This window comes from Leopardus geoffroyi, chromosome D1 (assembly GCF_018350155.1).
Source record: "Leopardus geoffroyi isolate Oge1 chromosome D1, O.geoffroyi_Oge1_pat1.0, whole genome shotgun sequence".
NCBI classification, from domain to species: Eukaryota; Metazoa; Chordata; class Mammalia; order Carnivora; family Felidae; genus Leopardus; species Leopardus geoffroyi.
This window is the reverse complement of record NC_059329.1, coordinates 28,789,083-28,813,248: the sequence shown is the minus strand read 5'-3', so window position 1 is coordinate 28,813,248 and position 24,166 is coordinate 28,789,083. Positions and strand designations below refer to the sequence as shown.

The following is a 24,166-nucleotide window of genomic DNA, read 5'->3' as shown; positions in this document are numbered from 1 at the left end:
CCTTCCCTTCCAATCCTGGCTCTTCTTTGCTGGAGAAGTTTTTTCTCATCTGCCATCCTAATGATCTCTGTGCCACATGGGGCCCCTGATGCTGGTGCTGACAGGCTGCTCATTAGTGCCAGGGTGCTGCAGTCAGCCGATGGCATGCCACAGCTTTGCTCCTGACACTTTTTCACAGAGCTGTCACTGGAGTCATGGTGCCTGCCAGCTCTGGTTGAACTCAAGCTGTGATACCTCCAGTGCCAATTAGTGCTTCAGTGTCCTGCTTGGCTGGGGAGGAAGACCTGTCAGTACTGACAAATGGGAAGGTAGGTGGGTGTGGTGGGGGTGGGGGAGGGAAGGACTTAGGGAATTGACAAGGAGAAGAAAAGTTTCCATCCAAGGGTCACTTTGTCCTCAACAACTTGGTGAGGTTTTTGGTGCCTTTCAAAGCTATGAGAAACAAGGTCTAGAAAAACCAGGTTCCCCTGGACCTCTTCAAGTAGAGAAGGAGACCTGAGGTGGGAAGGGAAGAGATTTGGCAGAAGAAGGTTTCTTAGTCCCACAGGTATTTGTCCACTGCTCACACTGCACATTGAAAGGGAAGTGTTCCATAACAAAGGCTAGGTTTGGAGCCCAAAAGATGTATGGCCCTGCTCTTAATTTTTCCCCCAGAGTCTTTATATGGCCCTAAGAAAAACCAATCTATTTCCCACTTCAACTAACATAGTGTCAGGGGCAGGGAGAATTTTTAAACTATTATTTCTCTTTTTCACACTGCTTTCTTTCTTTGAATTTTTGTTTTTTTTAACCTATGAGGAGAAACAAATTTCCATATACAGTTGAAGTAACTTTCCCTGGAAACATCCAGGATTATTTTATGAAACTGTTGGGAGCCATTGAAGGTTTAGGCACAATTATGGTTGGGAAGAGTAAGACACCAAAAGGACCAAGAGACTCAGAGAGGCCAGATGAAGAACATATGAGAGTAACACACGCATCAGGAGAGTGACAGCAGTGAGGCAGTGATGAGGGTAGAAGAGAGCTCACTAGAGGATCCAGTTTCAAAGTCACTTGTGAGTCTTCTCAACTTTTTCAAAAGAGTACATGAAAAGGAGTCTCTCCTTCAAGGAGAAGTTAAGACCAGCCACAGCAGGTCTCCCAGTAGGAGAACTTTGGAAAAGTTTGACAATCCTGTGAAGACCAGAGAAAATGTCCTGGAAATTCCCCAACAGAGCTTCAGCAGGAAACACTCAGGTCTCAACAGCAACATCAAAGTGGAGTTCCTCAAGGATCAGGATGAAGTCTTTGACATGGGAGAACAAGCATGTCTCTCTGGGGCACTGATGAAAGTAAGTGTTTGTTCACAGAATCAACAAATATTTCTTGAACACTTTCTAGGTGATGGACATTGTGCTAGAAGGTCAAGAAACAAAGTGAGATGTGGGCCCTCAAAGAGACATAGGTCTCAAAGAATTCATGAATCAGAAATCAGGACATCTCTGTAAACAGCTCACTGGACCTTTCTGAGCCCCCAACCAACATCTGAGTACAAAGTATTCTTTCAGTAGCCTTGGTAAGGTTTTTATTTTCAGTATTTTGTTTGATGGGAGAGAAGTGGAGGTAGGCACACTGAAAAGGGATGCTTCATTAGGATGCTCAATGATCCTTGATTCTGTAGGTATAGTAGAATCTGCATGTCAGTGATCTGACTCAAATTTTCACCTGAGTTCCATGTTGGGCTCCTGGGGATGTGGCAATATAGGAATCTCACCTTTCTCTCTAAAGCTCCTACAATCCAACAGCAACTGGAGACATAAAAATTTTAGGACACGTGGAAGAATCAGAGTAACAGAGAACCTTAAAGGTATTCTTTTTTACATAGAAAGACTAAAGCTTAAGGCTTTGCTAAAATAAATTATTGCATGCCTAGATGGGGACAAAAGACAAGGCACAGAGCCATTAATGGGGAATGTGCCCATACGAGACAGGGGCCACTGATGGTGTTTGGGCCCTTGGAGTAGGATGCTAGCATTTACACAGAATTTGGTAAGAGGCCAATAAAACATTTGTGCCCATCCAAGTAGAATTTCCTTGAGACAGAGAGAGGAGGGCTCTTCCTTCTGAAAAGACCAAGGCGCATACAGGTGTTAGCAAAACATGTACACTCTGAAACAGGTGTGCAGAAGGAGGGTAGGTATGTTTACAAAGTTTGTGCACTTTCTTTTTGAACTCTTGGGAGTGGTAAGTTCATGAGGAGAACTAGAAGACATATTGCCAGTAACAAGAGACAATTACTTCCCATGATCAATGGCAGTACAGAGGTGTTTCTTGGGAGGCCTCACCTTCCTCTACATCTTGGATATGGAAAAGTGGCATTTTATTCATCTGATGTAAAGTGCTAGGCAGATAATTTCATGGACAAGGCCCCTCCATTCTGCTTCTGATCAGATGATCACTCCTGTGTCTGTGTACCAAAATGCATGAGCCATTACTAAAATGGTGGTTAACATTCCTGTTCTCCTTCTCCATGTAAAAAGGGGTCAAGCCTGGGATACACATTCTAAAGAGGTTTGTAGAAGTTTATTGCAAGCAGCACCATATGAGTTATGATGGAAGAAACTAGAAGTTTTCAGAAATGTACAAAACAAACACATCAGTCTCGAGGGAGAAAATGCAGTGAAGCCATCAGGGTTGCCAATGTGCTTAGCCTCCATCAGCTATCCATTCAGGGATTTTATGGGTATGTGTGTGAGAACTGTCCAGATTGAAACATGATCTACCCACACAAAGTAGAACAAAAGATGACAAGAGCTCTCTGCCTTTGGAGGCTTTGCTAAGATGTGGCATATCTTTTTTTTTTTCACCAAGGAACCCCAAGCCTGTCCCAACTTATTTAAAATAAGTACCCTTTTGGAAATATTTAGGGGGGAAAGATGAAGGTCTTACTGCTAAGGGTCTCCAGCTTCGGTTCAGATCTGGCAGCAGTCCACTGACACCTCTGATCTCCAAATAATCAGTCACTGGGAAAACGGCACCCTGGTGAGTTCTGAGGTGATTAGTTACTGCTTGGCATGTCTCATCAGTTTGAATCTGCGATAGCTAATCTGGACCAGGGATCTGGAAAAGGCTGTTCATCTAAATTACTCTGATCCACAGGTAGATTCAGATTATCCTTCTCCTCACTCCTTGATCCATCTTCTGTTTCTATAGCAGCCAAAACAGTAAAATGGAAGCATCTGGCACAGGCTCAGGTAAAGTCCCCTGAGGCAATGAGTCTGCTTAATGGCCACAAAAGGGGTAAAAAGACTCTAAGGTGTGCCAGTGTGAACTTCAGCAAGATAAAAGAAAGAGGGGGCTCCAATGCCAGAAGAAAGACAGAGGTAATTGTCAGGAAAAGAGAGAGAGGGAAAAAAAAAATGGAGGGAGAATTGAAATTAATGCACAGATGTTTAGGAGACTGAGAAAGAAAGAGAAAGTAAACAATAAAAAGAGAAAGCATGAAAGGGCAAGACAGACGGAGAAGATGTACAGAGGAGAAATATCAGGAGGAGTACTTACAAAAGGACAAAGAGCTGAAAAGCTGGGAGAGGAAATCAGAGAAGATACCAGACAGGAGACAGAGGGAGACCTGCAAGAAGGAGGGGCCCAGTGCCTCTCTACATAAGGTAAAGTGAGTCTACCCAGGATGATGAATGTTCCACAGATTTTAAAAACACAGAGCGCCCTGGCATCCAATAGCACTGGGGACAAGCATTAAGCAGTGATGAATGGCGTGCACTGTGAACTTGGAAAGTCTGTCCATTTCGATGGACCCTGCCTCAGAGGTGCCCTAGAGCCACGTTCTCTCACTGATGATCTCATGCACAGTAGAAGTCTCCTCCCAGCTTTTGGGCCAGTCCATTTGTAAGGCCATTCCAAATCGAGAGAACTGCAGACATGTGAGTACTCTCTCAGATCCATTTGCTCACAGTGGTAGAGTCAGAAATGGTTGCATGGGATTGCTCCCAGCAATTCAGGCCTAACACACTGAAAATTTCATGACTTGTCTGAGAATCTCCAGCAGGGCAAGTCTGTCTATTTCTGTGAGAGGAATTCGATATGAGGGCCCACTCATAGTCCTACACTGATTTCATTTAAATGTCCAAATGTTCTGCCATCTTCAGGAAGAGAGGATGTCTGCCCCCAGGGACAGATGTGTTGCTGGTGGGAAGCTCTCTGGTACAGCCCCTTATGCAGACTATCTAGTGTAAAGAGAGACGCCTTCCAAGGTCACAACTCTTCAGGGGATAGCCCAAATTCCAAGGCTGTTCTGCTGGTATAAAAGGTCACCTCCATCTCAACAAAGCCTTGCTAAAGGGAAACACTGGCCTCAGAATTCTCCACAGGGTCAGCTGAGATGTTCCACTGGTCTTCAGGCAACTCAGCTTCTCCCTCAGCCCAGCCCTGCTTCCTTCCCTACCCCTTCATAGAAGTTGATCCCAAGAGAGCCTCAAATAAACTTCTTGCATGCCAATCACATTGTCAGGGTCTACTTTCGGGGGTCCCAACCTGCAACACCAAGGAGATATCCACTATGATGATTCCTTTAGAATCCTTGAACCTGTAGTACTCAGCCATACACATAACTTCATGCATACATGCATGCATAGACACACACACATACACACTTACTTAAACATAGCTCACGTTAGCCAGCAATAAGCACTGAAATGAAGCATCTTTATTCACATATCTGCTCAAATGTCACCTTTTCAAAAGCCTTCTCCAACTGAACCTCTGGTTCTTCTGTCAATGTATACTGCTCTATTTTCTTATTCTTATCACCACTTGTTACATTGTAGATTCATTTTTTTTGTCACTTGTCTCCTGAGAATGGAAGCTCATGAGAACAAAAACTGATATGTTTTGCTTTATTGCTATATCCCCAGTGCTCAGCAGAGTGCCTGGGCTATTATAAGCACTCAGTACATATTTAAAAACAAATGAAATAATTTAATGCATCTTGCATAAAAGCTACCTTAATGATAAATGGCATCTCCCCTTAAATTCTAAAGGTTTAATGTTTAATCCATGAAAGCACAAAACAACACTTAGTTTGGTCTACAAAACATCTAGACATTTAGACAAGGTAAATTTTGCAATTTAGTCACACCTTGAGCTATATTTGTTATCTAAGATTAATCTGAGTAACAACAACAACAAAACCACAAAACAGCTCATGGACTAGGGACCAGATATTTGTCAATGCTGAGGAGTCAGACTTGGACATTTTACCTTTAGGACTATGCCCATTCAAAGTTTTTTTTTAAATCCTTATGTGTTGTGTTTTTAGTATCTTAGAACAACCATCTGAACAATGCCACCAATGATGATTGTTCCGTCATCAAACAAGACCAATAAAGTTCACCCAGAACAGGTTACCACTATTGCACCCAGAAAGAATTGGAATTAATCTCCCCAGCATTCGAGAAACTCTCAGATTTGATTTCTGAAATCTTACAGGACATATTCCTGTCTTGTAGAGATCACCAAAATTCCCTTCAGAGCCATGAGTATACTATTATCAGGATACCAAAAATGTAGGGCCATTTGGATAAAGCCACCAGTGCCATGACCTCCTAGCCATGGCCAACAATTCTTCCATTTCTTCTCTTACCTTTTGGGGAGATGTGTCTCCAAGTAACCGTAGGCTCTGGTCTACCCGTTGCTATGCAGGTGAGGCTGATATTATTCCCTTCATTAATGGAGATATCTGAAGAAATCTCTACAATTTTGGGAGATACTGTAGAGACAAAAAAGATAAGAGGGAAATAAAAATCTTGCTGAAACATTTCTTTGTTGTCTTATAATGATAGATGGCATCACAGCCCAGGGGCTGAAATATTGGGACTATAGGAGTAAATGATTAAAAATTAGAGGAATTACCTTAAACATGAAAGAATTATCTTACCCTGAATTTAGCTTTTATTTCTCCCCATTTAAACACAGAGTCAGGGAGTCTGAATGGGAATGGATTCCACTGCAATACTGCAATAACTGTTCTCCTAGCCTCCACCCGCTTCCTTCTCCACTCTCACCCCCACCCACCTCCGACACACATTCACCAGTCATTCTCCACACCGCAGAGTCCTCTTTATATAATGCAGTTCTGATTATACCACATCTCTGCCTAAACACCTCCAGTTGCTCCATATTGCCTACCTGAAAATACACAATCTTCTTTATGCCAGCATACTAGGCAGTTCAGAATCAAGCATCAATCTATGCTACCTATGATCTCACCTTTCCTTACCCTCCTTGTTATCCCCGACACTCTATGTCCTTCTTGGCCATCACGCGTTTGGGATCTATATTGTCTCTTATGTCTTCCTGGAAATTTTCTGGTCATTCTTTTTTAAAGTTTATTTATTTTGAGGGAGAGAGAGAGAGAGCAGGGGAGGGGCAGAGAGAAAGGGAGAGAGAAAATCCCAAGCAGGCTCCTCGCTGTCAGCACAGAGCCCAATGCGGGGCTCAAACTCACTGTGATAGCATGACCCGAACTGAAACTGACTGAGCCACCCAGGTGCCCCTCTAGTCATCCTTTAAAGTCCAGATCAAATGCCAGTTGGTGCAGCTTTCCCTACCCCTACTCCTCTCTGTCCTCCTTCAGATACTTAAGTTAAAGCTCTTCTTATCTGTGTTCCCAGAGCACATTACTCATACCTAATGGGGAATCAGAGGGAACAGCAATTAGGCATAACACATTTGGTCTCTTTGTCTCTCTCTATCCTAAATTAATCCCCCAAGGAGGCGAAGGGTTTATTCTAATTGGTAAAATTTCGAGTAGGATCCCACACTTCTTTCAGTCTTTTGTTTTGGAACCAGGCTTCCCTTAGGAAGCTGTTTTCCAGTGTCGTCTTCCTCAGACATGTGACACAGGGGCAGCATCCCATGGGGTCTTGTACACCCTACAGCACAGCCTCCACTTGCCTATATGTATCTGTCTCATTCTTGTGTTCTAAATTAGAAGTCCATTGTTGCTATACATCTAAGCCTAATTCTCTAGTACCATCTTTCCCACTGGTGAATGTGGCATTTAGCTCAAGTATGACATTTGTTTCTCTTATTTTCTAATTGATTTATAAAGTAAGGGTGACATTCATGAGCTTCCAGACTCCAGTTCTTGACACCTATCTATGTTATGGTTATTTGCTTAGCATCTCTCATCCAATAACCAAGAACTTTTTCACAGCCTGAGCCATGACTGAATCATATTTATAACCAGGGAAAAAGCACAACAAATATTTATAGGATGGAATTATAATGATATTCAAGGGAACCACCTTTCCAACCTGCTACACGTTTGTAACAATATCAGGACTGGATTACAAACACATATCAGTTCAGTCTCACAGGCACTAGTTTTAACACATTAGTTCATCATAAATTAAGTGACCCCTCCATTCAGCTCCCTTAGGGCTCTTCAAATTAGGTTCTTCCCTTGAATAAGCCACCCTCTGAGCCATCAGAGTGTGCAATTTCAGCACACATCATCTACCCAATACACAATGCCATCTGGCTTGCTGGAGATCCTAGGAAACTTAAATGTCAAATTATTTCCTGTCCCAAGGCCAGATGATGAACCCCCTCATTTGAAAATCAGATTGATTGCAAATTTCCATGCTGGACTTTCTTCTTCTGCTTGAACCATTAATCACTCACTGCTAATTGTGTCAGGCTTTCTTCTCCATGAAAACGGGATCATCCAGGTATCTTCTAGCCTCCTTCCTCCCTTCCTTCCTTCCTCCCTTCCTTCCTTCCTTCCTCCCTTCCTTCCTTCCTCCCTTCCTTCCTTCCTCCCTTCCTTCCTTCCTTCTTGCATAGTGTCTTCCACTCCCTTCCCACACTCCACCTTACTGGGAACACTCATTAATAAGCATGTGTTGCACTTTTATTTCCTAATCCCCACACCTTTGCTGCTGATTTTGGTCACTTAGACTCTCTTCTCCAACTATGTATACCTATTGGAATTATCCAAGGCCCAGGTGAGGGCCTTCTATAAGGTTGTTCAGATATCTCCACAAAGATGTCACCTCTCTTTCCTGGCAATCCCATAGCCTCTTCCAAGTCATTTAAAATAAACTTGCTTATGTTACACTTGTCTCACCTTTCCGGTATGCTATACATTCTGAGTATAAGATCTAAAGACTTAGTCTACTTTTTTATTTTCTGCTGTCTTGAGTGGGGTGTCATACAAAAAGTAAACATCAATTAATCATTTTTAGATATAAATCCATATTGAGCTTTAGACAGAGAGACAGCGTGTGTGTGTGCGTGTGTGTGTGTATGCATTTGCACATACACCTGCACTCTCACAACTATTTGATAAGACAGATACAACTATTTGGTAGAAGAGTCAATGTGGTGAGGGCTGGGGAGTGCCCATTGGCTGTATGATCCAGGACTTCTAAGATGTGACATTGCAATTTATGGCTGTACCATTTTAAAAGCTAGATTGAATCTTCTTGGACAGAAAAATAGTTGATGGGTTAATGACTGGACACTTGATTTGCTGACTGTCTGAAGGATCCAAGTTTCTAAGTGCTCTCAGTCTTAAAATCATTTAAACTTGATGTATTTTATTCACTGCTTTAACTGTAACAGTCACTGCTTGCACCACCACTCCCCCAACCCATACATTCACCTGGCCCTTGCTCCCACCCAGCGTTGGCACCCACAAAGCTTTGCTTGCTTCCTGGAGGGCAGGCAGCTTGCATAATGACTGTGTTGGCCTTGCAGACACTGCTTCAACTGTGCAGGTAAGTAATTTATTGATCTGTAAAGCACTCCGAGATGCTCTGCAAGGGATTATGTCATGCCAACGCCATGCAATAAAATAAAAAATGATGGACTTTGTGAACACAGGGTGATTTAGGGTTTGTAGTTGGAAGTGTGCTTAAAGTACATTTTAAGTGGAAATCAGACTGGGTAATGAATTACTCTTGCTTTGGAAGGGTTTACTGGGAGTTCATTTTCCTGGCTTCTTACATGATAGCTAATCTGCTAATCATACACTAGAGAACAATGGACAGCCCCCAAGTAGAATAGAAGGTGTTTTGGGCCAGAGCTGTCAGCACAGTAAGTATATTAAATGAGACAATCACACCTTATGCTTGGAAGAATCATCTAGAATTGTCTCCCTCCACTAACAGTTGGAAAGTATCCAACTTATGAAGTAGAAGTTGGAGAAATGCTTGCTGTCCTTTCAATTCTGCCCAGGAGAACAGTTCAGAGGTGGCACATGGCCCCAGATGAGTTTGAAAGGCAGACCTTTCATGGCATAGAGCTGTGGTCGTTTGACAAGAGGTGCAATCCCAATTATCAGAACTAAACTGGCATAGTACCTAAGATACTAGGGGATTGAAAGTATCATTTTCCAGGAGGAAACTGCTAGCACACTGTCAGTATTTAAAATTAAATTGAATTGATAAGGATGCACTGTGGTCTTAGCTAATTCATGTTCATAAAAAAGTTCTGGCCAACTAAGATAGGATTATTTATATATTTATATTGTTTCCATGGATACATTCTGCATATTACCTCTTCTCATTATGCAGGCTGTTAAAAACATACTAGGATTACTTTGTCTGTCCTTCCTTCCTTCATCAATATTCATTGATCACTTCCATACACTGGCATTATGCTTAGCACTAAGAATTTAACACTAAACAAGACACAGCCCTTGTCCTCAAGGAGTTACAGTCTAGAGATATAAAAATTGGTCCAGAAGTATATACCTTTAATGTATTGTGGCACAGAAAAATAGAAATGGTATTAAGGGAATACAAAGGATAGACACTTAAGCCAGCCTGGAGATGGATGTCATGTCAGACCTTGTGGATGTGTGACACTTAACTAAGCCCAAGATAAGTAAAAGTAAATCTGAAGAGAAGAGGGAAGGCATTGTAGGAAAAGGAGACATAAGAAGAATACTATTACTAAGAGTTTTTGTGGCAAGGCATAGTTATTAATGGAAGAAGAGCTGCTGACAGAGGCTGGGCCAAAAGTCTTTCAGTGAACATTTGGTGAACAACTCCTATATACACAACTTTGTTGTTGGTATATGAAAGACATACAGAAATATATAAATTCTGTTGGCTCTCCACTAGCTTACAGTCTGTTTGAGGAGACAGTGACTATGAACATCCTAGAGAGTTGAAAAATAAAGCAAAATTTGTCACAAAATTGTGTGGGGTTGAATATCAAGTGAATGGCACAAATATTCAGTCCTGTAAATTGGGAAAAAGGAGGACACTGCAAGTAGGAGTGTTAGAGTGACTTTGCCTTGGCTAGCAAGTCTATTTTGGATACCAACAAATGAAAAACAGTCACAAAGGCTGAGAAAGTAAAGCCACTTCAAGTGGAACAGGAACACCTGGGGATCAATGGGAAGCAGAAATTCATGAAATGTATGAAGACACAGTTTATTTACTACAAAAGACAAAAGAGAGTAGTGGTTGAGATCCTGACTTGAATATGTTCAAACTGGGTAACCTTGGCCAAATTAATTCACCTCTCTGTGTCTCACTTCCTCATCTATGGAGCAAAGCTAACAATACCATGTACCTCTTGGGTTTTTTTGAGGATTTAAGGAGTAAGTTTACAAAGTGGACTTAAAGGAGGTCCTAGCAATTTGAAGTGCTCAATAAGTGAGTTTTAATATTATATGCACTTGGCAAACACATTACGTAGTGTCAATACAGAATGGGTGGTTGATAGATTTTAGCTGATTAAAGGAAGAAGAGGATATAAGATCAATGAAGAAAGCTAAAGCCAAATTATGGAACAGCTTGACTAGATCCTAGATTTTCACTCTATTCTATAGGCAACAGCATGTATTTGAAAATTTTTAAAGAAAAAAAATCCTTAATATTTTCAATGTACTTTAGGCAAAACAACCTGCAAAAATGTGTCAGACAGAATGAAAGACAGAAATTGAAGTCAAATAAATCAATCTATATTAGAGTGATATTCAAGGCATGGATTAAACTGTTGGCTCTATAAGGATGGAAAGAAAAGGATGGTTTTAAGATCAACGCCCAGGAAAATGCACAGGTACTTGATTGCCAGGAGGGAGGAATTAGAAATAATGAGTCAAGTGTGAATGCCATTTTGTTCAACAGCAGTTAGATGGCTAAGTAGCACATTCCTGGAAGCTATATGGAGATCTTTTGGGGAGGACATTATTTTGATGAGTTAGATTCTGTTTTAGACATTCTGATAGACATGCAGGCAGATTTAACCTTTCGGCAATTACAGTGATGCCATTAAAGGTCTGGGGCAAGGTCCCAGAATAGGATTTGAAAGTCAACAGCAGAGGAGTAATAATTGAAGCTTCAAAAGTAAATGAGATGTGCTAAGAGTTCATGCTTCCTTAAAAAGGCCATCAGCTAGTTTCCACATACATGTATGTAACATCTCTGCTGACTTTAAGTTCTGAACCTAGAAAAAAACACCAATATGGGAACAGGAAGACCAAGAAGTGAAGAGGTTATGTTTGGGAAGGGAGGCAGAAGCCCAGTGAGCCACACTCTGAATACAGTTCCACATTTAATACATTATGTTAAGGTTTAATCTGGCTCTTATTGAATTCTAATTCAGAAGTGTAAATAATTAAATAAGATAATTATTGAAACGGTATTCTAGGGAACTTCCTCATTCTTGGTTTAGCTTCCACTGCCCAGGTGTTAAGTTTTAATAATTATGCCATTAATAAATAGCAATTTGCTGTTTTTAGCACACAGTAGATATCCTATTAAATCCTAATTAAGATGCTTTATTAAGCATTGCACATTCCTGTGGGTCTGGGAATGCACATAAGTTGCTTGGACCAGGTTGCTCCCCATGGCACATGCAGATCTATGCATCCCAGATGGCTCCCTTTACTGCCAGTGGCACTTCTCCTGCCTCTTCTCTGTAGTGAAGATCTAAGATGCCTATGGCAGCTAATGGTAGTTTTCACAGCAAGGGCTGCTTCACTACTAAGGCCTTGAGACCTCTGTCCTTACATAACTAAAAGGACCAATCTGGAACACCCTTAACTTTCCTGGTTTCCAGATCCCACACAGAGACTCTCAGGTGTATGTTAATAGCCTGGTGCATGAATGTACCATCTAGATCAAAAAGCTGAAGATGCAATCAAGCAGATGTTGGTTTGTGGACTAATCTGTCTTTTCTTACTGGTCACTGTAGACAAGGGCGAAGTCTCATGCAAAATATAACTGTTAATTGAACTTCTTTTTCTCATTCGGACTAAACAAAGAGATGAGTTGGTCATGGAGCATGAAAACTCCTTCTTTGAGGTCAAAAGCCCTTCATGAACCAGAGCCTGCCTCTGTCTCTCCATCCCAAATCATTCTCTTTTTCTCACTCCACTGGCTACCCTTCCTCCTGAAACACTCACAGGTCATTCATTCCTTGACTCAGATGCATTCTGCTTATCTTTTTCCCTGCTCTTCACCTGGATGGTTTTGTCTTATTCTTTAAATCTTAGCTCCTCTATGAAGCCTTCCTTGATCACCCTTTCTAAAGTGGAACGTGCCATACTAGATGGTTACATAATTACCTGCCTCTTCCCAATACAGTAAAACCTTGGTTTGTGAGCATAATTCATTCTGGAAACATGCTTTTAATCCAAAGCACTTGTGTATCAAAGTGAATTTCAAGAACAATTGGCTCAGCTGTGACCATGTGACACTCAGCATCACGTACTACTCGTACTGCAGACACTGCTCGTTTATCAAGTTAAATTTATTAGAAATGCTTGCTCATCTTTCAGAATACTCACAGAACAAATTACTTGCAATCCAAGTTTTTACTGTAAAATGTAAGCTCTGTTGCCTGTTTTGTTCATTGAGATGCTCAGCACATACCATAATGTCTGGCACAGCTTTCAATAAATATTTTTTGAATGGATGAGTTAGGGTGTTTTTAATTTTTTTTTAATGTTTATTCATCTTTGAGAGACAGAGCAAGGGTGGGGAAGGGGTAGAGAGGGGGAGACACAGAATCCGAAGCAGGTTCCACTCCGAGGTGTCAGCACAGAGCCCGACGTGGGGCTCAAACTCACAAACTGCGAGATCATGACCTGAGCCAAAGTCGGATGCTCAACCGACTGAGCTACCCAGGAACCCTGAGTTAGGGTGTTTTTACTCGACTATTTGGAAGTGCAAATAAATTGAATGAAATGAACTTCCTCAAGATCTTGAAATGACCCCTAAAGACTCTCAGTATCTATAATAATACTTATAGTAACTATTTATTAAATACCTGTTGTATAATAGATATTTTACATATATTACTTTATTTTATCCCTGCATTAACCCCACAAGTAGATATTACTTCTAAAGTGCCCCAGTTTCCTCATTTATCTGGAACTGTAGAGTCTCCTGGAACATAGGACTTACACTGCCAAAATCAGAAAAGTTCCAGGCAAATGGGGGTGCGTTGTCTCCCTAATTATTTCCTTTCCTACATTTTACAGATGAGAATAATTATATTCAGAGGGATCAAGGAACTTGTTCAAGGGCATACAACTGAAGATTGCAGAGTTGAAGAGTGTTTTTGAAAATGAGAGATTATATGAGTTAGAAAATACAAACTGCATGTGGAATCATGGATGCATACTTTAAAAACCATAAACAGATACTGAGTACACACATAGACACATGCATGCATTGACACATTTTGAATCTCTGTTGTTCATTACATATTTTATAGGGAGCTTGGCTCCATTATTTCATTTAATCTTGACAGAATCCTCTGAGGAATACTACTATTCCTACTTACATATGAAGAAATTAAGTCTTAGTGAGATTTTTGTAATTTGCTCAAAGTTATCCAGGTAAAGCATTGACAGTGGGACCTGAATGTAGATTCTATATGATCCAAATATATTAAGTCTATTGGAATTCACATTACCAAAAACTGTGACCTTTGCTAAACTCATCCGTCCCTTTCACCCATCATCCCCTTTCACCTCTCCATGTGAATATCTTAATGCTTATGGTACATTCGGGAAAGGGAGCCCTCTCTGCTCATTTGTATATGGTGCTATTCTCTGTCAGAAGAGTGGAGGGGAGGTTTCAGGAGTATATTTCTTGAGACTTCCCACTCTTGCATAAATATCATGTTGTCCTCCCTCCTCCATCACCAGAACCTCCTCATCAGCACCCTCATGTTTAGCTTCTACTAATATGAGCTGAGGCAGGTAGCTGTAGCTTTCCTGGACAGCCTTCCTGGGAGGCAGCACTGTAGTTCCCCCAACCTGACTGTTTCATCCAACCAGGTGTTCCTGGCTGTCTCTACACCATGGCAGAGAAATAATCAATTAAACCCACTGCTGTGTCCACTGAGAACTTATTTGGCTTATTTTGACTGAAGAGACTAGTCAGTCAGTCTTTCCATCTTCTGTCCTTTTCCCCTCCCTTCCTGCTTTCTTTCTTTTTCTCTTTCTTTCTTTCTTTCTTTCTTTCTTTCTTTCCTTCTTTCTCTTCCCTTCCTTATTCCTTCTTTCCAATAAAAAAATTATAATTGAATGCATATTCCAATATTATGGGTTCTGTGGGATTTCTTATCCCTCAATAAAAAGAACCCTAAGCTCTGCATCAGAAGATCAGGTATTAAGACCCGACCCAACAATCACTAGCTGCATAAACTCATGTAAATCATTTAACTCACTGATTTCCTTAATTATATGAATACTATCTTGCTTCTTTAGAATTGATTGCCTATGGATCAGACAAGACTGTGAGAAATCACATTTTAAACATAAAATACTATCAAAAGTGATTTATTAGTGTTACTAAAAATGTGTACCCATAGAGGCCAATATGAAGACAAATACAGACATTAAGGGCTGTGGGGGAGGGGCTTTGGTTTTGTGGTGGAGATGGGACCCCCACCCCTTGCCAAAGTGGATGCTAAGCACCAGGTAGATACCTGTGCTAGTGGTTCTGAGGCATCTTTAAGTCAGGATGCTGGCTGCAGCCCAGGATGGGGATGTGCAACAGGACCCCATTCCCTTGCCAGCAGTGAGCTTGCCTCCAGTTTCCAGAAGGGAAAGGTCAGATTACAGAAATTCAGAATCCTAAATTAGAGGTTGAAATTGCTCTTAATGGCAAAGCTCAGGCAGATTGTTTCATCTTTTACCAGAACCCTTTTGTCATTTCTTATATCTCATTCTTTCTCTCTCTCCATATTAAAACCCTTCATGTTTGCTGGAAAATCATGAAGTCCTGGGAGAAAAGCTAGTGATTTATTCAGGATTAGTCATAAACCACTGGTTCTGAAGTTTGGAATTTGTTCCTTTCAGGATCAGCTGAAATGTGGAAGGAAGTTTTTATGAGCTCTGCTCTCTGACCCAATTTAGTCGTTCCTGATAGAGACGTAGGAGAATAAAATAAACACCATGCATTCTTCACTCTATGCTTTCCTGCTTCTGGGCATATTAGTGTGAATTGAATTTCACAGCAACTTACCTGGAACCATAAGTGCTCCATTATATTTGGCATCATCCAAGAAATTGCTAAGAAGTATCTTTTCATCAGTTGTTTAATGTGGGAACAAAAGGGTATTATTACTAATCATGATGTGGACCTGCCATCCAGACAGGACTGGTTGTTTTTCAGCTTCCAGCACAATGGCATTTGCTTTTGGTTCAATGTGCATGACTGACTTCATGCTCCACTCACCAAATAGGACCTGATTTTTAGAGACCAGGTCATGAAGGGAGGAGAGACGGAATGGGAAGGGAAGGGAAGGGCCACTGAACACCTTCTATGCTAAGTACTTTACCAGAGCTTGACATTCTCTGCTTCCTTTTAAATTCTCACAGTAATGCCTAGGCATTATACCCACTGCACAATAAAGACAATGAAATTCAGAGAAGTTAAACAAGTAACCCAAGTTCATCATACAGGAAGTCAGACAACTAAAATTCACTAAAAATGTGTTTCTAAAAATATCATCTAAACTTTACACAAACTAGAGGTCCTCAAAAACTAAAATAATGCTACCCAAAAGGGAATCAACTAATAGCCTGATTCACTTACATAGTTTTATGAGAATAAAAAAAAAAAAAAAAAGAAAAAGAGAGAGAGAAATCCAAGGCAGTATTACTTTTTATTATTACTCCTGATGGAGGAGAACTAATATTTGTTGAACACCTAATAAATACTAGGCACTTGCCATGCATTTTCGCATTTAATGCAAAACACTGAGGCTTTAAATAGCTAACAATGTGCTCAAAGTCACTAGGCTAGAAAGTGGCAGATCCCAGACTCAAGCTTTTTCTATAGGGCTTTGGGTATCAAATGAAATATGTAGGTACAATTGAAATCACTTAGTGAACTGCTAATCATTCCACAAATGAATGTTATTGTGATTGAGATAATGCAGAGTTCAATCAATTAGTGGTAAACAGCATAATTGTCTGCTCTAACAATCCAACCCGGAATTGCTGACCGGGATTTCTTTATAGCACACCTATGACATCTTCTGAAATCCATGTTTTCTTCACATGCATCTCCAAGGTGGCAGTAGTAGGAAGGTTCTGATGCCCGCTGCTTCTAATTTCTGCTTACCAGCAAGTGTCTACTCTTGTTTTCCCCAGAAGCCAGAGCCTGCCACTAAGCCTCTTCAAGCAGTTTCCTTTGTTCCCTTGCCCTCTGGCATATGGCTATGTCTCTCTCTTCCTAAAGCAAGAATGCAGCTGCTGCCCATGAACTTCAAGTGTCCAGTTAAGGAAAGCTCTAGGACTGTGTCTGCCACTTTGCTCCTCCCCCAGTCATTATCGGTTGCCCCCTGTTCCAGAAAGACTTTTTGCGTAAGCTCTGAAAGATCTCCAGAGAAAGGAGACACAGACCCCATATGGCTCAGGACAATGCCTGCCACCCTGGGCCTTAGCTGGAGAAACCCTTTAGATACATTTGAGTTTTAGGGGCCTGCCGTTCCTGTGGTGCCATGATGTTTTCAACAGGGGTCCTTTTCCTCCCAATTTAGGAGGAGGTTAGCTAATTCTGCCCCTTGGATGTTCTTGCTTCTACACAGCAACTTGCCTTGTGGAGAGAGGAATGGTCCTTCTACCACACTCAGTGCCATCTCCTAACCCCAGGACAGATTCATACTTCTCCATCTTGTGATGGTACAAAATAACAAGAGTGTCTGTGTAGGTCACCATAATCTCTTGGACTTCTAGCAATGATTCTCTTAACTCACACTCTCCTCTTGCCTTTAAGAGCTGCTCAGGTGTTCAGGTGCCAGCCATTGCCCACTTCTGGGCTGTTCCATCTAGGCCAAATAGAGACAAGGGAGACAGGGGGCAGGGAGGGAGCCCTCACCTCCTGGAGACTCTGGGCTCACCCTGCAGAAGGCTGTGTCTCTGGGCTGCCAATCTGCTGGCTGCCAACAGTGACAAGCTCACTTACCTTCTCAGCTGCCTTGGTGGTGCCATTGGCACTTTAATTCCTAATTGCCTAAAAGCACTGGTAGTTATGCACTCACACACAGGCTATAAAACCATGTGCAGCAAGGGACTATGCCGACTGCAGTTGGGAGGTAGTGGCGAAGTCCTCCCCACTCCACCCTTGACTGTCGTATGGAATGGATTCTTCCACAGCTGTTGCTCTTTTCCTGAACGTGCCTGCAAGGTTGAATTCAGAGGAAGGGAGACAGCCCTGAGGGGAGTTTCTGCCTCTCTCCACCTGAGTACCGCTATCATGTATGTCAAAATGAAAATTTGAGTTATACCCACGTTCCCTGTGACCATCATCTTTGGGAATAATTTAGGCAAGTGGAAGAAACATCTCATTATCTGGACTTGAATCCTGAAGCACAGGAAGTGGCCCCAGTGCTGTCCAAAGTAACTTGTCAGTTGGTTTTAAACTGATTTCTTGTTCTGTGGCCTTATTGCCACTAAATCCCTCATAAAGGTTAAGGTCTGTGAGCAGATCAAGGTGAAGCCTCTTCCCCTCCAGCATGAGGGGTGGAGATGCAGGCTGGTCTGTTTTAAGCTACAAGTTCTCAGTGATTGTGATGGCTCTCTTAATCCCCCTGTGAAATGTCACAGTGCTGGAGCAAGTGAGGGAAGCAGTTGGGGAAAGAAAAAAGTTCCAACATGACCTCTTGTTAATACAAAGCTTGTCAAACACATCACCTAGAAATACCAAATGTCTTTATTAGATTCTTTTATCTCCCCCGGAGATTGGAGGGATGCAACCAGTTGCTTCTCGGTGGAGATGTCATCATCCAGAAACTAATTAAAGGCTATGCAGGAAGCTGGGTCTCTCGCACTCCAGAGAACAAAATGCATTAGCAACCGAAGTAATATATATATATATATATATATATATATATATATATATATATATACCAAGTGAACTTTATATTGAAAAGGGCAAGTTGGGAATTTGACAATAACTCTCTTTCTCCCTCATCAGCTCACAGCAGGTGGAAGTGGGCCCATCAGGATGTCAATGAATCTTGACACGAGGCCATCTGCTCCCCCGCATCCCTCAGGCAGGGATTTCTCCTCTCTGATACCCAGGGGTGGAAAACACCTGACTGCTTACTATGGGAAATACAACTGCATGGTCTTCATGGCAGCATCTGCCCTTCTCCATTACAGTGCAAGACATGTGCACTCAGGACAACATTAATTTATCTGTGTGCATCAAGAAGCTTCACTTCTCCCTCTGTAAAAAAAAAAAAAAAAAAGAGGATCTAATAATTATCCTTCTCATAGGGCTATCCTGGGGATTCAATGAGTTCATATGCATAAAGGGCTTAGAACAATACTGTGCCTACAGTGTGTGCTCAACAAAGGATAACAATTTGGCCTATTTGTCATGTTTATTTCATTGTTCAATAGAATGATGTCTCAAACAGAGTTCTGGATTCCACCCCCTCCTACCTGCTCCATCCTGGTTAATGACACCATCATCTATTTACTTGTCCAAGACAAAGACACAGGAATCATCTCTTATTTCTGTCTTCATCTCAATTTACACAACCATTGTTAAGTCCTGTTGGATTTATCTCAGAAATAACCCTCACCATGCCTTGATCTCATTTTCTTGTCTCTTACTTTGCAGGCCCATCATCTTTTGGGGGGTTGTGCTTATACCACTGACATGGGAATTCCATTCCCTGCATAAAAGATGGAATAATTAAAAACAACAACATAATTCAGATTATATCCCCTCCTTAAAAACCTCAATTTGCCCCTGACTGCAGTGAAATCTGAAGTTTATACCTGTGTCTCTAACACAGCTGCCCTCTGAGGAGCTCTGACTTTACCATCGACTGTTCTGCCCAGAATTAACTCAGCTCCAGTCCCCAGACCTGTCTTCTGTTCCCTGAAGGTGCCAAGCTGGATTTTCCCTCACACTTTCCAGTCTTTCAGTTTCTGTTCCTTCTCCAGAAATGCTCTTTATCCAGATCTCCATATGGTTGGTTTGTTGGTTGGTTGGTTGTCATTTGGTTCTTATTTCAGTTGTCACCTACTATGCATCCTTCCTGACCATGCCATCTAAGATAGCTTCCTATCCCACCCTATTATTCTGCTTTAGTTATTCTGGGATATGCACCCATTTCCTGAAATCCTCATTTGTTTGCTATTTGCTGTTTATGTCTTCTCATTAGGATGCAAAGCCCATGAGAACAGAACCACATCCATATCTCACCACTCTCTCCCTGTCACCTAGAATAGTGCACAGCACACAGTAGGGATTATTTTTTTTTATGGATACATGAACTCCCCTGGTCAGAATTAGTTGTTTCTTTCCTTGTCTTCTTGTGCCCCTTTATTCAAACCCCTCTCATGCAGAATATCATGTACCGTCTTAGTAAATTTTGGCATAAGCACTTAGCACCCTCACTAGAATACAAGACTTGTAAGGAAACATCTATACTATTCTTATTTACTTTCCATGCTTCACCTTTTGTATCCCCCAGCATGGAAGGCATTCTTTACTTAGAGGCACAACAACTGAATGTTCATATCTGTTTTTGAATGGCATCATACATATTCTCTTTCCTGTGGCTCCACAGTATTAAAATAGATATTTTTGGTAATAGGTTTGGTGGCCTAATGGGAATGATTAAACTGTTACTGCTACACTACTGGTGGTCTATAGGAGCACGAGCACAAGCACATGCATGCGTGCACACACACACACACACGCTATACTTATCAAGAATCAGCGGGCAGGGCAGTCGTATTTCCTACTACAAAAATTGTTGCTTGTCAGGAAGCCAGAGAAAATGTCAACAAGCTTTTGAGAAGTCCAAGTTCCATATCTTCTTCCAGGGCATGAGGACATCAAAGGAAACAATGGCCTACGGGCTGCTCTTCTTTTACTGAGGTTGTGTTGAGTAACACAGAAAAGCTAAACAAAAAATCTGTCACCAGGCAATAAATTAAAAATAGGTCTGTGCTACTGAAGATAAATCAGTAACTTTAATACTCCTCTCCTGAGCTGGGCATCTTCAAGGAACATAGGACAGGTGTCTCCAAGCTGAAGTATTGGTTAAAAAGCTGTCCTTTAAATTACATTTGGGCTATTTCTTTTCTGGCTGCCTGTATTTTTTGTGATCTATCTGGAGGCTTAAAAAGACACACAGAAAAATAAATCTCAGTTCCATTAAGCACACACTATGGACTTGCATATTTGTTCTTATCTCTGGCCTCCCTTCCTTTCTATCATCCCCCAGTCCCCCCACCTCCCCAATGCCATCAAACGTCGGCACCAGAAAATGTTTACCATTACTCCAGACACTGATACTAATCTAATTCCCTGTAATTGCTATTCATCATCATGTAGGCTTCTTTTCTCTTATAATAAGCTCTAGTGCTCACACCCCACACATGCTATAACTCCGGATATAAACTCATATATGCTTATTTCTAGAATCAGAATGGTTGGCATAGGAATCGGCTTCCATCTACAGTGTCAATCAGAGAACATGGGTCAGCGGATACTGACAAGGGTGCAATGCTATGGGTCTAGATGAGATTAACACAAGTTAATGTACTTGCCTTCATTTGAAATCAGGCACAGGCCCCTGCTGAGATGAATCAATATTTAATAATTGTGAGATACAGTTATGTGTATGGGAAAGGGTCTCCTTTTCACCCTCATGGGGAACTGTTTGCAACAACACTGCACATACAGCATCTCATAATGTCTGGTGCTAGCTCCTCTGGCAATTCCTATTTTTATCAGCAGCACCATCCATTTCTAAAATGCATAACAAAGATAATAAGCTAACCCCCAAAAGAGATCTGCCTAGACCAAAGTGGCTAGGGACCAGCACGAGTTCATAAAAGTAAGCAATGGAATTTTCTATACTGGAGATGTGGGCTAGGAAGGGTGCTCTGGAGTCCAGGAGGAGAAGGAACAACTTTATTTCCAAAAATAGTGCAGAATTTGAAAGCGGTCCTCCCAGGACTGAGGGCATGTCATTGTGAGAGAAAAGACACAGACTTCTGTCCCTCTCAGTCTTCAGTTCTCCATCTATGTCACCCTGAGCCATCACTGTTTGCCATATTTTAGCCTTCTCAACCATAACAGGAGGGTGTCAGGCTAGCCAGAGTTTCTTGGCCTTGGGACTATTGACATTTGGGGATGGATGTTTCTTTGTTGTGTGGTGCTCGCCTATGCATTGTAGGATGTTTAGCAACATGCCTGGTCTACCCACTAGATGCCAGTAACATCTCACTCCCATGACCCCAGAAGTTTCAACAACCAAGAATGTCTTGAGACACTGCCAAATGTCCTCTGGAGGGTTAAGTCACCATCACATCCGCGCCCCCCCCCCCCCATCACTGGGCTAGCCAACTCTTGGAATGTCTCCTAACTTTCCGACTCTGTGATAGTTACAATTGTTTGAAAGCTTCTCCCACATATCACTCTCCTTCTAATTGCCCAGGGTTCATTTTCAAAGCAGAGTTATGTGTTGTCTGCCGTGAACCTCACTTCTCAGCCTTTAAAGGCACAGTGGTGCTAAATTCATTGTCACGTTCCTCAGCACATCCCCCACTAGATACTTCTCAGTTCCAGCTCCAGATGCAGATGCTGTGTCAACAAGCACCCTCTTGCTCTCTCTTGCCCTGACCACCTGGAGGTACCAGAAACTTCCTCCACTTTTGTACTTTACCTATGCCTGTTCCATCTCACTGCCCCCTTCTGCAGGTTACCAGCAGTGCAGAGTAGCAGCTGCTGAATGGCTCATTACCCAGGGCAAATTCGTCAGAGAGGAGCCTGAGCCTAAGCACTGTAATGAATCCTTCCATTGGTTAGGAATGAATGCATTAATCTGGGGCTATTAGAGTCTTTTATCAGACTGCCTAAAATATACTGCCTTTCTGAAGCACACTGAGCAGGCATTTCACCCTAAAGGGATGTGTGGGAGGGGAGCACTATATTGGCGCTAACTAAAACAGATCAGCTAAGAAAAATATAAAGTCAGGGAGGGGGGGGATGTACAGAGAAACCAGATATGGTGTTTCTGAATGTACTTCTAGACTTTTCATTTTATTTTTTCAAGGCACCCGAGCTTTAAAAAAAATTCACACCATCTGAGCAACTTCCTTACAAGTGAGGATGAAGGAAAGACAAGCAAAACTCTGAAAAGGTCCCCACAGTGGCAAATTTCCCTGTGGAATTTCATGGTAAGATTAGACAGGCCACAGATCCACAGGCTCTGACTCCATCATACACACAGTGGAGGCTGTGAGATGGCACCTAAACAGATCCTGGCATCAGAGGACATACAGTGTTCTCCTAGACATAGGGTCAAGAGGGCAGTCATGTGCACACACCTGTCACCACCACTCACCCCTAACTGAAAGTATGAATGCAAGCACATTCCAGCTATTATGTAAGCACTCAGACCCTCTTGCATGAGGTCACAGGGAGCTGCAGCCAAGAGCACCCAATGTAGCAGTGCAATGGGCACTGGAACCAGGAAGAAACAACAAGGCTCCTAGACCCAGTGCAGGCTGGGGAACAAAGGGTTGATGTATCGAGGATTATTGGCTTCATGTATAAAATTGAAATTATCATAACTGCTTTGCCTGATAGAGTTTTTGTAAAAGTAAAATTAGGCAGTTTCTGTGAAAGTGTTTTCATATCAAAAAGGCAAAGAGAATATGGAGTACAGCTGGGGATGCCATGGCCCGGAGGCCAAAACATTCCAAAGTTGCAGGAAAGATAAGTTGTCCAATGCAGTAGCCATGCAGATGATGAGATGGTGCCTCTATCCACTGCTGCCATCATGAATTTCAGGTGGCCTGAAGGTTTCTCCAGGAGCCATGATACATGAGCCAAACTAAAGACAGGAGGCTGCCTGAGTGACCTGAGATTTGATGGGATTTCCCAACAGGAGATCTGAGCCATTAGAAAAACACTAATTTATTGATGAGTCTGCTGGTTACTGACTGATCCTTCAACTGTGGCTGCTCTGTTTTTCAATTTCCTTGATCATGCCCTTACTATGATTTCTGCTTTTCACAGGCAGAACAACATAATGAGATAGGATCAAGGTAAACTTATACTCCTCCGTAGGAGGTCCCAGTGAGGAGAGAGCTTCGGCAGAGCTCAGTGGTCAAGTTCTGGTCACTAAAGGCTCCTGCTGGCATTTATTTCTTTCTGTCTTTAGTAAATCTGGAATCAACTGGGCTTCCCCAAAGCCTGAGATTTATTGATTTCAATCATCCTCTCAACCATCTAAAGCAGAACACTTTACATTTGATTTCAACTTCCCCTAATCTCTCTATTTCTTGGGTGGCAAAGAGATTAATAGGCAAGCACAGCCATTATTTTTGATTAGGATGAATTGAGTCTAGTGCAGCTGTCTGCTTTTAAGTGCCTTGACCCATGATTTGCCTGTGCACAAAGCAGGGTCAACATTAGAAAATCCAAACTCCAAAATAAAGTAAAGTGATGCTACAAAGCCCTGCAGCCCCTTGTTATCCTGTCCTAGGCTCTCTCCCAGATTATAGAAAAGCTGTGCTCTTGGAGAACTAACTTCCAACCCTCCTTTGGTGTTTGTAACCAGCAGACACTAACAAGAGATGATTTTTCTTCTTCTTCTTCTTCTTCTTCAATAACAATGGAGTAGATTTTTTTGTTTTGTTTTGTTT

General features: G+C 41.9%; 1 protein-coding gene across 8 annotated transcripts in view; it reads right to left on the bottom strand.

Moving 5' to 3' along the window:
• NTM (neurotrimin) overlaps window positions 1-24,166 on the bottom strand; it is a 948,891-nt gene that overhangs the window by 107,217 nt on the left and 817,508 nt on the right. For all 8 annotated transcript variants that reach the window (XM_045483496.1, XM_045483497.1, XM_045483502.1 and 5 more), the window contains one exon: window positions 5,639-5,764. In XM_045483496.1, coding sequence (XP_045339452.1) covers window positions 5,639-5,764 — 126 coding nt within the window. The remainder of the gene's footprint in view (window positions 1-5,638; window positions 5,765-24,166) is intronic.